Here is a 13,342-nt window from a genome sequence, read left to right as displayed (position 1 = left end):
TTCGATACGAATTCCCATAACAAAGTGCGGTTCTCGGGATTAAGTAGTCCCCTGCCTATCGTGCATCTGGAGGATACTTCCGCCACCGGTGCCGAGTTTGATCGTTGCTTAGCCTCGCGGAACGGACAACTAAGGCAGGCGCGTTGGTTCGAAGAGAGGCTAGTCGCACGTCACATCTACCGAATCCGAGTACACCTGCCGTCGCGGGCGGGCAGTGGCTAACCCTTCGTTGCGAAATTTCCAGCTCGAGACTTAGCATGTCAAGAACTTGAATTCCTCCACCCCGGAGCGCGCGTGAGTCCCTTTCCCACCTTTTGTTGCGCACTCTAGCAGCTATGGCCCGCGGCTCTGCAGCCACCCAGCCCGATGATGGGGACGCCCAACAGGGAGAGTCTAAGGGAACCAAGAGACGATGTGTACAGTCTGCGTGCGTACCATGTCGCAAGCGCAAGTCCAAGGTCAGTAAGCATTGTGTTTGTTTTTATAGACCTCCAGACTAAGGGGTGGGCTGATCTGGAGATTCGCCTCCGCGGACTGCTCCTGCGGTTCAATCGCCCCGAAAATACATGACCAGCTGGTCTGACCTCGTGTTAAACAACGGGTCGGGTAGGTGCTGACAACACTCACAGTGTGACGGTGCGACGCCATTCTGCGCAACATGCACGGCGGTCTACAAGACTCCATGCCACTACGACGCCGAGAGCGAGAGCCGGCGGTCTAAGTCATCGTCGTCCGCGGCCTCTGTTGGCACCAAGCGTGAAGCCTCTGCCGCAGTCGCGTCGCACACAGGGGAAGCACTAACCGCCGACTCTATCATCAACTCCATCAGAACTCTCCCAGAGGAGCAAGTGCTCGACCTCATTCAGCAAATCCGAAAAGACCCCAAGGCTGACATTCCGGCTCTTGTGAACTCATGGCGTAACACTGTCGCGCTGCCCCAGCCATCCTCACCGTTCGACGTGCAAAGCCTGGAATCGGACCTAAGCGTGCTTCTAGGCAAACCAGCAGTCACTCTGACAGGGCAGAGCAGACACTTCGGCCACTCTGCTAGCTTGGGTCTGGTGACTGAAGACGAGGACTATGGCGTTGGCCTTACTCGAATGCACGCCGTTGATGCGCAGAGACGAGGAACTACCTGGACGACAGTGTCAGACGACCTGGCCTTCGTCAACCGACTGCTCACCCTCTACTTTACGTGGAGTCACCCCTTTTACATCATCTTCAGCCGCGAGAGCTTCTACAAAGACTTCAACGACGGGCGGAACAAGTATTGCTCATCCTTGCTAGTCAACGCCATCTGCGCCTACGCATGCCATCTGACAGACGAACCTGCTGGACGAACAGACCCCTCCAACTTCCGCACAGCGGGCGACCACTTCTTCGCTGAAGCCAGGAGACTACTACAAGAAGATGAATCCCCCAGTCTTACAACTACACAAGCCCTCTGTCTCATGGCCATGCGCGAGCCCAGTACTGGACGGGACAGCTCAGGTTTTGGGTACATTGGAAGATGCATTCGCATGTGTGTTGAGTTGGGCCTCCATCTCAACAACAGCGCCAGTCCTGCGCTGGGCTTGACTCCAAGTGAAGTCGAGGTCAGGAAAGTCACTTTTTGGGGCTGCTACACGGTTGACGCGTAAGTGTGCTTCTTGCATCTCGCAATCAGAGCTAACATCGTACAGAGTGTGGTCCATTTGCGCCGGTCGAATCACTCAACTGCCCCGAGCAGCTATCACACTCGAAAAGCCGATCCTGGAGGAGTCTAGTGGGCCCCTGGAAGCAAATTATGGCGCAGCAAAAGTCATCACCACACGCATGTTCTTACAGGAGTTTTCTGCGCTTTCAGAACTCATTAACGACAACAACTACATGTTCTTTGCGCCAAAAGAGCGCCTCACGAGCACCAAGCTGCTGGACTGTTACAACAAATACCAAGCGTGGTACCGAAAACTGCCATCCATCATGAGACTTGAGGGTCGATCGCCTGAGCCTCACACAATCACGTTGCAGTGCGTTCAATGCATCCCAGTCAAGATTTATTGCTGACCCTCGATAGTATGCTATACTGGACCGTAATCGTTCACCTCTTCCGTCCAATGCTGAAGGTCGACCTGCTACACTCGGACGTTCATCCTCGCGATAAATGCATCGAAGCAGCCAACAAAGTCTCAGAGCTTACTCGGCTGTACCGTTCAATGTACGACTTCCGCATGGCGCATCTCGCCATCCCGCACATACTTCTCTCAGTCACAATTGTACACCTTCTGTACTCGAAAGACAATCCGACCTCACGACAAAACCTCGTAGAAGGCTTGCAGGGTTTGGAGGCGCTTCACGAATGTCATTACTTTGGAGCAAGAAGCTTTCGGATCATACACACTCTGGCCAAAACGTGGAACCTACCGTTTCCGGAAGAGCTGAAGAACTCGAAGCTTGTGCCTCGAGATGATCCCAACAGGCCTCCAGGGACAGTCAGCCCTCCTCCCGACCCTCTTCTGGTGGCTCCCAATACGGCTGCCCTTGTCAACCGTATGGGGCCGGGTGGATATCCTCAAATTCCCGAGCCTCATAGGAGAGGTAGTCTGTCGATGTTTGCGAACAGGAATTTGCAAGTCAACACGCATCTCGCATCGCGACCGGGCTCTGTTGTTCCTAGCCAGCATCATGGTTCACCGATAGTATCGCAAACACCCAGTCAGCCATCATTCAGCGCAGGTATGCCTATGGCTTCGTACACGTATTCCCAATCCATGTCCTCCATGACGATTCCAACGACAAGCACAACGACCTCGGAAGCAACGGAGGCTATGTTCTGGACGCCCATTGCTGGAATTCCGGCTCCTATACTGCCCCGGGTCAGTTACCAGCAGATCAGCCCTATGGGTCTGGATAGTGTCCTTCACACAGGGGATACGGGCAATCGGCTAGGGCGTGATGGTTTCAAGATCAATGAAGATTGGCAACAGACTGGAGTTCACGGCTTCGGGACGGGTGCGCCAGGTGGCTACGAACAGACTGGCCAGGGTGGTGGATCATATCCCGTGTCATATCAGCGCAACAGTCATAGCGGCCAACACGGACAGGCACAGGAAGATTTTGACCCTTCGTGGTGGCAGAACGGAGCTGGGAACTCGAGCCAGATGAGTTGATGAGAGCATGGTTCACCAACAGCTTCGTCTGTCGGCAGTGCGCTTTCTCCTCTTTGTTTGATACCCCCCAAGTGGCAGAGCTTAGGCGCAACGGTGGTGCATGGATTCAGGCCAGGTGTTGTGGCGATGCAACACGCAGACTGTTATGTTTGTTGATGGCATTTTCTGGTAGTTCTGGTGGTGCCTCTGGTGAGGTGGATCTGAATGTGTCGATTCTGGGTTGGGTTCGTGTTGTTTTGTTTTGATGTCGATGGAGCTAGCATAGCAGCGCATGGAAGGCTAGACGCATTGCGGGCGTTGGGCGTCGGCGGGTGTTGTAGTTCAATTCACAATCCAAATCACGACTCGTCTGAGCTGTTCGCGGCCTCTGCACCGCGCTCTCGAACCCTGTCAACTCTCCTCGAAGCCCGATTGTTGGAGTCTGGCCCTGTGACGCCCTGACCTTGTTCCCGGCAAGGTAGCCTTGCCTTGTCATAATGACATATATTCTGGACAGCGGGCGACGCTTGTCTCGCAAACTTGAATTTTGGGATCGGCTGCCCGCAATACGTAGATTGTCCTGAACCAAGAGAAACAAGCAATGTGAAGTCGAATCAAGCGCAGCCACGTCCGAATGACGAGCGCACAGGCCGCTTAAAAGCGCCGACCATGGAGAGATTGTGGCTTGCTCCCTTCTCCTGTTCCCCAGACAGAACGTCATTTGTTTACGAGCTCAGCCCCTCCATTGCCCGCTCCTTCCTCAGCCGCACTTTGCACGTGTGAGCGCTGTGCAGGTCCACAAAGACCGTGTGCGAGCACTACTACCACCCTATACTGGCGACCTTGTTCGCTTGTCCGTCGCCATGAGCGGCATGCGTGCGCATCTCGCCAACCGCCTTCGCAGTTCGTCGCTCTCCGCTGTCCCTCCACCACGCCAGAGCTCAGATTATTCAGTCGACCTGGCCAAGGCCGCTGCTTCCATTCTCTACCGCAGTCCCGTACGGTCTAAGGAGGGGAGGCCTGTGTTTATCCTCAACGCTGCTGCCCTCCCAGATACGCACGAGACCGACTTCGACCAGCTTCTCCCCTATGTCCTCGCACGCTTGCCAGAGGAGGATGAGCTGCTGAAGGGGTACGAGTACGAGGTTGTCTTCTTTGCAGGAGACGGCGATGGCTCAGTCACGTCGAAAAAACACCGGCCGGGCTGGGGTTGGTTCCTGCAAGCGTACCATGTGCTGTCTCGTGCCATGCGGAAGAGGCTGCAGCGGCTCTACATTGTGCACGAGAAGGCTTGGGTGAGGATCTTAACCGAGATCTTCTCGACCATCGTCAGCCCCAAGTTTAGGAGGAAGATCTACCACGGTATGACCTGGCCTGGAGACTGTACGGCAAAGACGATGACTGACTTGTGCAGCCTCCAACCTGACCCAGCTTGCGCTCTACATCCCGATCGGGAATCTCCTCATACCGCCCTCGACATACCTCACCGACCGCCGCATCTCCGATGACATCTTCGTCCCGTACGCCAGCGGCCGTCGTGCGTTTGCGGCGCGCAATCCGTTCCCCAACACCAGCAGAGGCACAACGCGCTTCCCACGAGTCCTACGAGAGACTACAAGCTTCATACTGCTGGAGGAGAACATAACATCCGAGGGCTTGTTCCGCATCCCAGCACACTCCAAGCTGCGCGAGGTGCTCAAGGAGGCATACGACCGCGGCCAGAAGTACATCATATGGAAAGACAACGGTGTCACACTGCCAGTGCCAGCATACCCCGAAGCAGAATACCAGGACGAGATCATCGCAGAGGTGGACCCCAAGGATGCATACTCGGTGTTCATGGCAGCCGCGCTGATCAAAGCGTGGTACTCGAGTTTGCGCCAGCCAATCTTCCCTTCGGAGTCGTATCGGGATTTGAAGAGACTGTTTGGCGACCCTCAGCAAGTCCCTGATGTTGACCAGCTTCGAGACCTGTTCTCGCCAAGCTCTGAGTGGTCTTTCCTACCTGCTATCTCGCGAGAGGTCGTGGTCAGGCACCTTCTACCGCTTCTCCACGAGGTAGCGTCGCGGCAGGAGCAGAACAAGATGACAGCTGAGAACTTGGCTGTCTGCTTTGCGCCTGCGCTACTGTGTGGACCGGACCAGATCGAGGATGCTAAAATGTCTTCGATAATCAGGAGGATATTCACACATGCTGTCGACATGTGGGACCACGGCTTGCGGGAAGCGTGCGGTCAGGAAGTGAACGCTTTCAGAGACCAGCTGCAACTACCTAATGACATGAGCGAATGGGACGACCCAGTCGAAGTCAAGAGAGGGGACAGCAGGGATTCAATCGACGAGCAGATGAGCGGCATCACCTTGCAGGACAGCGAGAAGGCACCCGAATCGTACGCAGACTACCCCCAAGCCACATCGTCAGCGATGAAGCCTCCACACCTACCTCCTCGATCTCGCGTACCATCGGCCAAGTCCTCCGGTGACTCTGTTCAGAGGAGGCCAGCCCCTCCTCTAGCAGTACCTCCGAGGTATTCTGCAGTCGTTTCAGATGCACCTGATGATGTCGCCGAATCACCCATAACCTACGCAGCGACCACGGATGGCTTCTCGCCACGACGACAGGGGTTCGATCAAGCGCAACGGGCAACTCACCCTGATGAGAAGAAGTCCGGTACGGCAGTCCAAGTTCCTATTCTTGCTTCTTCGTCTGCTGCAAAGGATGCGAAGCCTGCTACTTCGGCTGCTCCCACCCCTGCTTCTGCTCCTCAAATCATTCTCCCTAAGAGGAAAGCCCTGACCCCAGCACAGGTTGATAATGTGGAGAAGTCCGCCGACAAGCAGGATCAAGCACGCAAGATCTCTGAACATGGCCTCGGCCGCTTCTTCCCACAGGGCCAGGCGTTGCCGGGCCTCACTGATTTGCCTGGCATTGACACAACAGGCAACAAGAGGTGGGTGAGTCCGACGTCGTATACACCAAGCGAGACTACCTCGCCGAGTACCACGCTATCTCCTACACAACTAGGCCCCAAACCTGCATCGGCAACGGAGACTCGAAGACCCAGCGTTCCCTTCGCCAACCGCACACCTCAGATCACAGGTCTCGCACGACCAGTCTATCCCGCGCCAACAACAAACACACACATCCACCCCGTCACCGGGCGCCCTCCCTCAAAGTCCACCAGCCTGCCCGTCCCCGCGCCAAAGCCTCGAGCAGTCAGTCCAGGACTGCTGAAGCGCATGCCCAGCTTGGAGCAAACCAACAAGCCCGAACCCGAGCGCTTGGCACCGCGCAAGCTGAACTTGAAGAAGGCGTCTGTGGAGGATCTGAGGAAATTGTATGAGGAGCGGGCGGGGACGGCGAACGTGTTGGTCGAGGTTAGCAGGCAGAGGAGTTTGAGCGTTAGCCCTAGTATACGGGAGTGAAGCGTGGTCTGCAGCGTGTAGTTTGTTGGATACCCTGGTTGAGCATATATTGGTGTTGTAGAATATGGGCTTGTAATCACTTTTCAAAACCGAACTTTGTGAAATCCGAACTTTGTGAAATCTTGTGGCTGCCCTATCTCTTTGAGGGGGGGGGGGGGGGACTTGTCTATCCCATGTCTAGTACCTGTCGTCTCGCGCTTCTACTCATCCGTGTCACTTCCCTCCTCCTGCGCAGCGCCTTCAGCATTCTCGCCTTGGAAAACGACCTGTACGCCAACGTCCTGTAGCCGTGCCCGGACGACCTGGAAGCGCTCGCTGTTCCGCCGGAATTCGTCGAGACTGCTTCCGCCTTCTTGTAAGGCACGAACGAGGTTCTCCTCCGTCAGTCCGCCGCCGACTAGCGCTTCGATGTCGATGCTCTGGAAATACCGCCGCAGGTCCTCCAGGTCGGAGAGGAGTTGGTTCCGATCTACGGCGGAGCGCTGGCCTCGCGGACCGGCGAGGGAGGCCATGTCGTACGAAGGCTGGTTGTCGTCGGGCGGCAGCGGGTCCGAGACGGAAGTGTACCGCTCCTTGACGCTTGTATCGAGGAGCGAGATGAGGCTCTGGTCGTCGCTGAGGATAACGTGGCGAGCCAAGTCCAACGCGTCGATGTCTGCGAGCCAATACGGGTCCAGCCCGTCCGCCAGCGGCTCATCAAAGCTGTAGCATATCTCGACAAGCAGACTCGTGCCCTCGGTTGTGTTCCACAGATCTTTCGCGCGCAGGACGTATAGGCGACACAGCAACTCTTGGTAGTCGTTGTGAGGTTCTTTGCCCCATACTGGCTTCGGGATGGGCGAAATGTCGAGTTCTTTGCATAGCCTAGCCGCGAGCCAGGGATATTCGCGCACCGCGTTCTTCAGCGTGCTGCGCGCCTTGACGGGCTCTTTGAGCCGCAAGTGTGCGAGGGAGGTGGAGAATGCGAGGTTCGGCGGGATCTTCCATGACCGTTCTAAAACGTCGGATTCCGCGATCGAGAGGAGTGATTCCGGGGACCGCCCGCGCAAGGCGAGTTGATCGGTTAGCAGGCGCATGCAGTACGGGTCGTCCTCTGGGGCGAGTGAGAGCAGGAGCCGCGCCCATTCGAGGGCGGTGCGGAAAGTTGCGCGGACGCACAGAGTGGCGATGTAGCGCCAGATGGCGAGGAAGAATTCGCGGTTCTCTGGGCGCGAGAACGATAACCGCGCTTTTCCGGCGGAGAGCGCGGAGGAGAAGGTGCTGTGCACGCTGCGCCCGAAGGCGAAGAGCGCGCGCTCGAGAAGGTCGGACGCGGATGCGTTGTCGCGCTGCTGTTTTGCGATTTCGGACACTTGGAGGAGTGTGGAGATGTGGTATGGGTTGGTAGCTAGGAGCTGTATCATGCGCTCTGGGTCCATGCTCGCAACGCAGACTTGGAACTGGCGTTGGGTTTCTTGGTAGCTGGTGTTGTGCACGAACCGGTACTCTACGCTGCCGTCGTCGTTCTTGGACACGATTTCCATGCCCAGTCCGCCGGAGGTCGCGCGGGGCCATTCCTCTTTGCCCTGGATGAAGATGTTGCGCCGCAGACTGAGGCCGGTGAGGCGCGAGCCGGGTTGGCTGCGTCCGTTGACGCGGGCGGCGATGCCTTGTTGCTGGCGCTGGCGGGGCTCGTCGTCGTCGGCGTGCTGCAAGGCAGTCCGCCCGAAGAGCTTCTTCATCTCGTTGGCGGCGTGGAGGTGTGTGGTGTCTATGCTGAGGGCGGAGAAGAGTCGCTGGGTTTCTTCGCTGATGGCGGGTGTGAGAGGCTCATCAGTGCCCTTCTTCCCGCTAGAGGTGACTTTGAGGGCAAGGAGGGCCTGGTCTATCTCATCGAGTCCGGAGTCTGTGGCGTGCTTCTGCGGGGTAGCGGTCTTGCTCTTGTTCTTGCTCTTCTTTTTCTTCTTCTTCTTGCTCCTCTTGGAGGGGTTTGATGCTGGCGTGCTTTCGACAACGGGCTTTGGTGCAGGCTCCCCTTGCTCGTCCTCGTCCTCGTCCTCGTCCTCGTCGTCTTCGTCACCATCACCGCCGGCATCTCCGAGCATGGCGAACAAACTCGGTTTTGCTTGCGGTTTTGGCGCCGCCTCTTCTTCTGACTCCTCCTCTTCCTGTTCCCACTTGGCGAGCTTCTCCTGCAGTTCCTTTTCTTCCTGCTCTTTCTGCGCTCGTCGGAGCGCGCGGGACGACATGGCTGATGCACTCTGTTGTTGTTTGCCCTCTCACTGTCGTTGACTTGTCGATTTATTTTTGTGGCGTTGAGGATGACGTCGTGGTGGTGGCGGTGGTGGTGGCGGTGGTGGTGGTGGAGTTTGGGAGCCGCTTTTGGTACGGGCTGGAGCTGATTGATTGGCTCAAGGTCCTCTGTGGGATGGGCTGCAGCTGATTGGCGGCATCGCGACGACCAACGGCTGTCGACCTCACTCTGCGAGCCTCGTGCCCTGCCACTGCCTGCTCAACTCCACAGCCACTGCCTCCAATGCGTCGGGCGGCCTTCCAAGCAGTGCGCTCCGTCCGCCGCCCGTGTCTGCGCAAGTTGGCGCTTCGTCGCGTCGCCTTCGCGGCGCCGAGCAATGGGCTAGCATACCGCGGCCTCCACCTCAGCGGCCGCTCGCGGGCATCGCCGCCCATCCTCACCTCGTCGATGCAGTTCCGCGCCATCACGGGTGCGCTGGTAGCTGCCGCCGTCGCCTCCGGTGCGTTCTATGCTTACAACGGCAACCAGTCGACCAACCCCGCCGCCTCGCCCGTCCACCAGTCGGCCACTCTGAGCACGCAGGCCGGCAGCGAGCCGACAAGAAAGGCGCTGGTCGTCGGCCAGGGCGAGCTCTACACCGGCACCATCACCGGGCCGGGCCCCATCTCAAAGGAGACAGACGAGTACGGGCGGCGGGTGGTGGAGATGCTGGACCCCGACCAGGCCACGGCCAAGCTGCGCAAGAACGAGGAGTCGTGGCTTGTGGGACGCGGACAGGGCGTTGTGCGCTACGACGTGGTCCAGATTCCCTCCAACGACCCGATAGAGGACGACCACGCGGAGAAGATCATCGAGGTGCCCTCCACCCTCGCCGCGACTGACAATGGCGCTGCTGCGAGCGACTGGATGTTCTGGGGCGTCTTCGACGGGCACAGGTGATTGACCAGCGCCAGGCTCATGGACCGCTTGCTAACACACCCATCTCTAGTGGCTGGGTCACCTCCGCAAAACTCCGCCAGACGCTCATCTCGTACGTGGCACGTGAGCTCAACACCACGTACAAGAGCGCGCTTGCAGACCCGTCCCAGCGCTTGCCCAGCCCTGAATCCATCGACAAGGCTATCAAGAGCGGCTTCGTCCTCCTCGACAACGAGATTGTGCACGAATCTGTCAAGAAGGTCAAGCAGGCCAAGTCGAAGATTGCTGCTGCCGAGTTGCTGGCCCCCGCTCTCTCTGGCTCGTGTGCCCTCCTGTCCTTCTACGACAGCCGGTCGAAGCTCCTCCGCGTTGCCTGCACTGGTGACTCCCGCGCTGTACTCGGACGCAGAGCCGCCAATGGCAAGTGGACGGCTACCCCCCTGTCCGAGGACCAGACCGGCGGCACCACCAGCGAGGCCGAGCGACTGCGCAAGGAGCACCCCGGCGAGCCCAACGTCGTCAGGAACGGTCGCATCCTCGGCGGACTGGAGCCGTCCCGTGCGTTTGGCGATGCCTCGTACAAGTGGTCGCTCGAGACCAACGCTGAGCTCAAGAAGTCCTACTTTGCCCGCTCGCCCTCGTCACTCCTAAAGACGCCTCCCTACGTCACTGCCGAGCCCATCGTCACCACCACCAAGGTCGAGCCTGAGAAGGGCGACTTCGTGGTCATGGCCACGGACGGACTGTGGGAGATGCTCACAAACGAGGAGGTCGTCGGCCTCGTCGGTCAGTGGCTCGATACGCAGGGCAGCGTGAACGGCGGAAACGCGCAGACACAGTCCTGGCTGAAGAGCTGGTGGTCCTCTGAGAAGCAGCTGCCGATCGACCAGAAGGACAACGGCGCCGGTGCCGGTCAGCGCGCGCCCATCCGCCAGCAGCAGTGGGGCACCAAGACCAACCTGAACGAGCGCTTTGTCGTTGAAGACAAGAACGTCGCAACGCACCTTGTGCGCAACGCGCTTGGTGGTAAGGACCAGGACCAGCTGAGCGCCCTGCTCACTTTGCCCAGTCCCTTCTCGAGACGCTACAGGTATGTTTTGCGTTGCGGCTGCGATAGCGACCATGAAAGTGCTGATCTGCTCTAGGGACGACTTGACGGTCGAGGTCATCTTCTTTGGTGAAGGCACAGCCAACGGCAACGTGACACTGAACAAGGAAGCCAGCGCACCGGCGCCTGGGCCGAAGGCCAAGTTGTAGATGTCGCAGCACCTGATGCTTTCCATCCCTATGCTCAGCATAAATAGCACGGCGTTCACATGGCGTGGGGAAGAGGAGCAAGTTTCGCCCTCATGGTATGTACCATAGATCTTAGCCATTCCACGAGCCACTCACGTCTTCGGACGGTTCACCTTCTGCTCGTATTCTTCTTGGAATCTTTCACCTCATTCAAGCTTTCTTCCGCCAGTCACCATCGGAGCATTCTCAACATCCCTGCTTCCGACTTTGTGCATGGACCACTCCGCTACCGCGACACAGCTCCTGCCTCATTACAGCCTGTTTCGTTTACTGACAAACGCCAAGAGCATGTTTCAGCCGCCTGTTAGCGGTTTCCGAACCACCACCACTTGGCAGCTGCCCGCTACCAAGATACTCAATCACGCATACGAAATTATAAGGGCCGGGTGCACCGTATAATGATCATGACGGCGCCGACGGGCGCTTGGTAGAGACAAGCAACGCCATTGCACCCACTCTATAAAGCGTTCTGCCTCCCCCTACAAGATGCTAACCAGCTACTACGTTCACTACCATTCTCTCACCCATTTCCACATTCGTTACTTTCAAAATGGCTAAAGGACAGGTCCTTTCTCTTCTTCTCGCGCAGTGCGCATTGCTCGCTTCCGCTGCTCCCCACGCATGCCCCAAGCGATCTTCCGTCCCAACCCTGAGCTCCTCTCTCCCCTCCTCCACCGTAGCACCCATCATCGCATCTTCCCCTGCTGCCTCCTCCACCGTCCGTGCCGAGGCCGCAGCACCCGCCGAATACACCGCCAACCCTAGCATTGGCGGCGGCGGCGGCTCCAACGTGGCCGAGTCAGCCCACTTCCGTGTGATCAGCGCCTCAACCTCTTCCATAGCCAACCAATCCCTCCAGCACCTCGAAGCCGCCCATTCCTGCTTCGTCGAGACCCTCGGATGGCGCACCTCCGGCCTGTCCTTCAACACTGGCGGCATCGGCAAGGAAGTCGGGCCCTGGTACAAGCTCAACGTGTACAGCAAGGCCGCGTCCGACATGTCTGGTGCTGCGGGTGTACAGGGCACGGATGCGGAAGCGGGCCTTGCGTACCTCAATGTTGTGGATGAGTACCTCGATGTGCCGGATGTGGTTGTGCATGAGTTTGGGCATAGCATGCATTTGAGCGAGAAGAACTGGGTTGATCAGGTGAACACGGGGGCGTGGTGGGAACCGATTGCGAATTTCATCGCGGATACGTATATTTCTACGCCGACTTGCAATGCTGCGCGCGCCGCGGCGGGCTTGTCGGGCGAGGAGGGCGAGAGCATTATTTCGCTGCAGAAAGTCATCGGAGATTCCTACCAGGTGCTGGTAGACGGCACCCAAGGAACAGGTAATTATAGCACCACTTGAGGCTTTTTAAAGCGTACCTAGCTAACTTGACAGGAAACTACTACGAATCCTGGCCCTTCATCGCATACCTAACCAATAACCCGGACTCCTACGCCGGTCTCGGCAACGATACCCTGCTCCGCATGATCCGCAAGTACAAGTTAGAGTCCAACGAAACCCCCCTCCATACGCTAGAGCGCTTGCTCTCTGAAGCGACCGGCAATGTCACCGTCCAGCATGTTGTGGGCAGGTACTGGGCGCATATGGCGTACGTCGACATCGGTCACGCCAAAGCACACGAGGCTTTCACCGCTCAGCGTAGCGGGCTGACGTATGGTAACCTCGACGGCTCCAATGGTGAATACACGGTTAAGAGTGCACGCGCACCGAGGTATTTGGGCGCTAATATTATTCCGCTCACTGCCACCGGATCCAGCGTCGATGTGGCTATCACCTCCGAGGACACTGGTTACACAGCTACCCTTGTGGTATCAAACACATCTGGTGTGAAATACACTGACGTTGTGGCTGGCAAGGGCAGCGTCCAGGTCGCTGAGGGCGACGAGGTTTCCCTCGTTGTAGCCAAGACGCCGGAGCTGGTTACGTACGACGCTTTCAACATCAGCGATGAGTTGAACCAGGGTCTGCAGTATAGCGTCAAGATTACTGGTGCGACTGCTTAGAGCGCGATAGTGGGGCAGCGAGACCGAGTGCTAGTGCGCATGTCGTGGTCGAGCTGTGAGGTTCATGTTTGGAGCTTGTATATACTGTACCTTCAAAATCTACCATTTTGCCATTTGAGTCCCTTTTCCGCGAGGTTCGTCGTACTACCTTCTTGACGTGATGTCAGCAGAATTCCGTATGTACCGACGTACGAACGTGCGAACATCGAGATTATCAACATGGCGTTGCTGTCTACAGCCTCATCGACTTCGAGGTATCGTTGTAGTATGGTGTGAGCATCACTGATGCTACCGCTAAGATGGCGTCGCCGGTGCGGGTGCGAGG

General features: G+C 57.7%; 5 protein-coding genes across 5 annotated transcripts; 4 read left to right on the top strand and 1 right to left on the bottom strand.

The window, feature by feature from the left end:
• The first annotated feature begins 20 nt into the window (after positions 1–20).
• On the top strand, positions 21–3,251 carry BU25DRAFT_115444 (uncharacterized protein). Its single transcript, XM_033700382.1, has 4 exons — positions 21–458; positions 630–1,636; positions 1,683–2,009; positions 2,057–3,251. Exons 1-4 carry the CDS (start codon positions 336–338, stop codon positions 3,147–3,149), a joined length of 2,550 nt encoding a protein of 849 aa, XP_033559737.1. The 5' UTR covers positions 21–335; the 3' UTR covers positions 3,150–3,251.
• A 574-nt stretch (positions 3,252–3,825) lies between these two features.
• BU25DRAFT_371985 (uncharacterized protein) lies at positions 3,826–6,687 on the top strand. Its single transcript, XM_033703996.1, has 2 exons — positions 3,826–4,490; positions 4,543–6,687. The coding sequence occupies exons 1-2, from the start codon at positions 3,992–3,994 to the stop codon at positions 6,552–6,554; spliced, it is 2,511 nt and encodes an 836-aa protein (XP_033559736.1). The 5' UTR covers positions 3,826–3,991; the 3' UTR covers positions 6,555–6,687.
• A 12-nt stretch (positions 6,688–6,699) lies between these two features.
• BU25DRAFT_412578 (Nulp1-pending protein-like protein) lies at positions 6,700–8,884 on the bottom strand. Its single transcript, XM_033706826.1, has one exon. The coding sequence runs from the start codon at positions 8,780–8,782 to the stop codon at positions 6,755–6,757; it is 2,028 nt and encodes a 675-aa protein (XP_033559735.1). The 5' UTR covers positions 8,783–8,884; the 3' UTR covers positions 6,700–6,754.
• A 350-nt stretch (positions 8,885–9,234) lies between these two features.
• On the top strand, positions 9,235–10,962 carry BU25DRAFT_345557 (protein serine/threonine phosphatase 2C; the record flags this gene model as incomplete). The annotated part of the gene is made up of 3 exons (XM_033703055.1): positions 9,235–9,722; positions 9,776–10,795; positions 10,851–10,962. The coding sequence occupies 3 exons, from the start codon at positions 9,235–9,237 to the stop codon at positions 10,960–10,962; spliced, it is 1,620 nt and encodes a 539-aa protein (XP_033559734.1).
• A 295-nt stretch (positions 10,963–11,257) lies between these two features.
• BU25DRAFT_115341 (uncharacterized protein) lies at positions 11,258–13,160 on the top strand. The gene is made up of 2 exons (XM_033700380.1): positions 11,258–12,335; positions 12,389–13,160. The coding sequence occupies exons 1-2, from the start codon at positions 11,552–11,554 to the stop codon at positions 13,015–13,017; spliced, it is 1,413 nt and encodes a 470-aa protein (XP_033559733.1). The 5' UTR covers positions 11,258–11,551; the 3' UTR covers positions 13,018–13,160.
• The last annotated feature ends 182 nt before the right edge of the window (positions 13,161–13,342 follow it).

Source organism: Macroventuria anomochaeta, assembly GCF_010093625.1.
Source record: "Macroventuria anomochaeta strain CBS 525.71 unplaced genomic scaffold BU25scaffold_25, whole genome shotgun sequence".
NCBI classification, from domain to species: domain Eukaryota; kingdom Fungi; phylum Ascomycota; class Dothideomycetes; order Pleosporales; family Didymellaceae; genus Macroventuria; species Macroventuria anomochaeta.
This window is presented reverse-complemented; position numbering and strand designations above follow the sequence as displayed.

Excerpts from the sequence above, each read along its gene's own strand:
- BU25DRAFT_115444 (XM_033700382.1), top strand. The coding sequence starts at position 336 with ATGGCCCGCGGCTCTGCAGCCACCCAGCCCGATGATGGGGACGCCCAA. Across the intron at positions 1,637-1,682 it reads GGCTGCTACACGGTTGACGC|AGTGTGGTCCATTTGCGCCG; the intron begins GTAAGTGTGCTT and ends AACATCGTACAG. Across the intron at positions 2,010-2,056 it reads CCTCACACAATCACGTTGCA|TATGCTATACTGGACCGTAA; the intron begins GTGCGTTCAATG and ends GACCCTCGATAG.
- BU25DRAFT_371985 (XM_033703996.1), top strand. The coding sequence starts at position 3,992 with ATGAGCGGCATGCGTGCGCATCTCGCCAACCGCCTTCGCAGTTCGTCG. Across the intron at positions 4,491-4,542 it reads TAGGAGGAAGATCTACCACG|CCTCCAACCTGACCCAGCTT; the intron begins GTATGACCTGGC and ends TGACTTGTGCAG.
- BU25DRAFT_412578 (XM_033706826.1), bottom strand. The coding sequence starts at position 8,782 with ATGTCGTCCCGCGCGCTCCGACGAGCGCAGAAAGAGCAGGAAGAAAAG.
- BU25DRAFT_115341 (XM_033700380.1), top strand. The coding sequence starts at position 11,552 with ATGGCTAAAGGACAGGTCCTTTCTCTTCTTCTCGCGCAGTGCGCATTG. Across the intron at positions 12,336-12,388 it reads AGACGGCACCCAAGGAACAG|GAAACTACTACGAATCCTGG; the intron begins GTAATTATAGCA and ends CTAACTTGACAG.